The 1,533-nt window shown below is 32.1% G+C and overlaps 1 protein-coding gene across 2 annotated transcripts in view; it reads left to right on the top strand.

Annotated features, from left to right (window-relative positions):
- LOC106469308 (dedicator of cytokinesis protein 3-like) overlaps positions 1–1,533 on the top strand; it is a 70,085-nt gene that overhangs the window by 14,053 nt on the left and 54,499 nt on the right. For both annotated transcript variants that reach the window (XM_022397789.1, XM_022397788.1), the window contains exon 3: positions 371–449. In XM_022397789.1, the coding sequence (XP_022253497.1) occupies positions 371–449 (79 nt within the window). The remainder of the gene's footprint in view (positions 1–370; positions 450–1,533) is intronic.

Below are 1,533 nucleotides of genomic sequence, written 5' to 3'. Positions count from 1 at the left end.
ACTTAAATACGGATTTGATGCACGAGAAAATAGTGCATATTGGACGTGAAGAAGGGAGCAAGTTGCACGTGGGGAAAAAAATTGCACGTGGGGGAAAAAACGCGCCTGATTTAAATGTCACACCTGAACGCTCACATCCTTTTAATTATGTTTGAAATTATGAACATTGCTCAACATCATGAAAATTAAACCTTATTTTCAATAAGCAATCCTGAAAAATATTTGGGGGTGCTTAACTTTTTTCCAGGTGTATATAAGACTGATTATTGTAATGGTCACCTATAATTCCTTTCACTACCTGGAAAAGTATGGAATGTCAACTTGTACCTGCATGATATGATGTATTTTAAAAAAATGTTTTTTATTTCAGTGTTGCACTATGTGCTTTGCAAGAATTTTCTCAACCACTGACAGTTGATTTTTTGGAAAATGGATCATTTGATGCTCAGGTATACAGAAATTTGTTGAATAGAAATTTTAACTGTATGTAAATACATAGCATAGGTTGAATAAGGTTAGTCAGCTTTTTGTGGTAAGTAAAAACATAACTGAGATTAAATAAGGTTAGTCAATTGTTTGGTATATGCAGAGCTTGTAAATCTCAAGTTTTGAAAATTGTTATAAGAATTTTCAGGTATTAGTATTGCTGGGAAAAGAGAATTTTCCTATTAAAAAGTTTGAGAAACAAAAACCCACTTTTTAAAAATAATTTGCCAATTCTCATAATGGGGTTATCAACTTTGTTGATTTTAATTTTTTCCCCTCTTTCTTTTGGATTCTCAACACACCAAAAAAATCAGTTTCAATACTCAGGTTCCAGATATAAAAACTTGAAGATATGTGCAGTGACATTAAGTTTTAGGGAATTCACATTTTGTAGATTTAATTCAACCTTACAGCATTTGTTGATTGGAACATGGGAAACTGCAGTTTTGTCTATAATGGTTATCACGTGATGAGTACAAGACATCACTGATGCATGATTATAACTCTGAATACATAATGTTGGAAGTGTATGGACAAGTTAGCCTCGAAATGTTTATGAATGGTAAAAGTCTGCAGAAAAATGAAAATCGCCAAGAATGCAAGGAATTGACGAATGAACCTTAGAACAGGCATCTAACTCGATTGTTGAAGTCAGTGATTGTAATTCTGTGAATAAGCCCAAGTCTAACTTTTTATTGCCCGTATCTTTGAATCAGGTTGTAGAAATGCTTGAATTTTTGTGCGTGATAAAATTCATTGCACCTCATTATTTTACAACAGCTGTGAGAACATCATGGAATTATCCCAGCAAATATTTTGGGGCAGTGGAATTACAAAACTATTTGTGTATGGAGAAAATAAGTTTGCGTATCTTGTTTGCTTTGGACTAGTGTCATATTTCAAAAGTAAACTGTGAAATAAAAATTGCAATTGGAAGAGTTTTTTTGCTTTTGTATTATGAAATTTTGAATTTCAAAACAGGAATAAATAATCTAATATATTTGTCTGAAAATTTGATGAGGATGTAAAGCAGGTATCACACATATT

This window comes from Limulus polyphemus, unplaced genomic scaffold (genome assembly GCF_000517525.1).
Source record: "Limulus polyphemus unplaced genomic scaffold, Limulus_polyphemus-2.1.2 Scaffold3415, whole genome shotgun sequence".
NCBI classification, from domain to species: Eukaryota; Metazoa; Arthropoda; class Merostomata; order Xiphosura; family Limulidae; genus Limulus; species Limulus polyphemus.
Note: the sequence above shows the minus strand (reverse complement) of the source record. Positions and strands in the feature narration are given on the sequence as shown.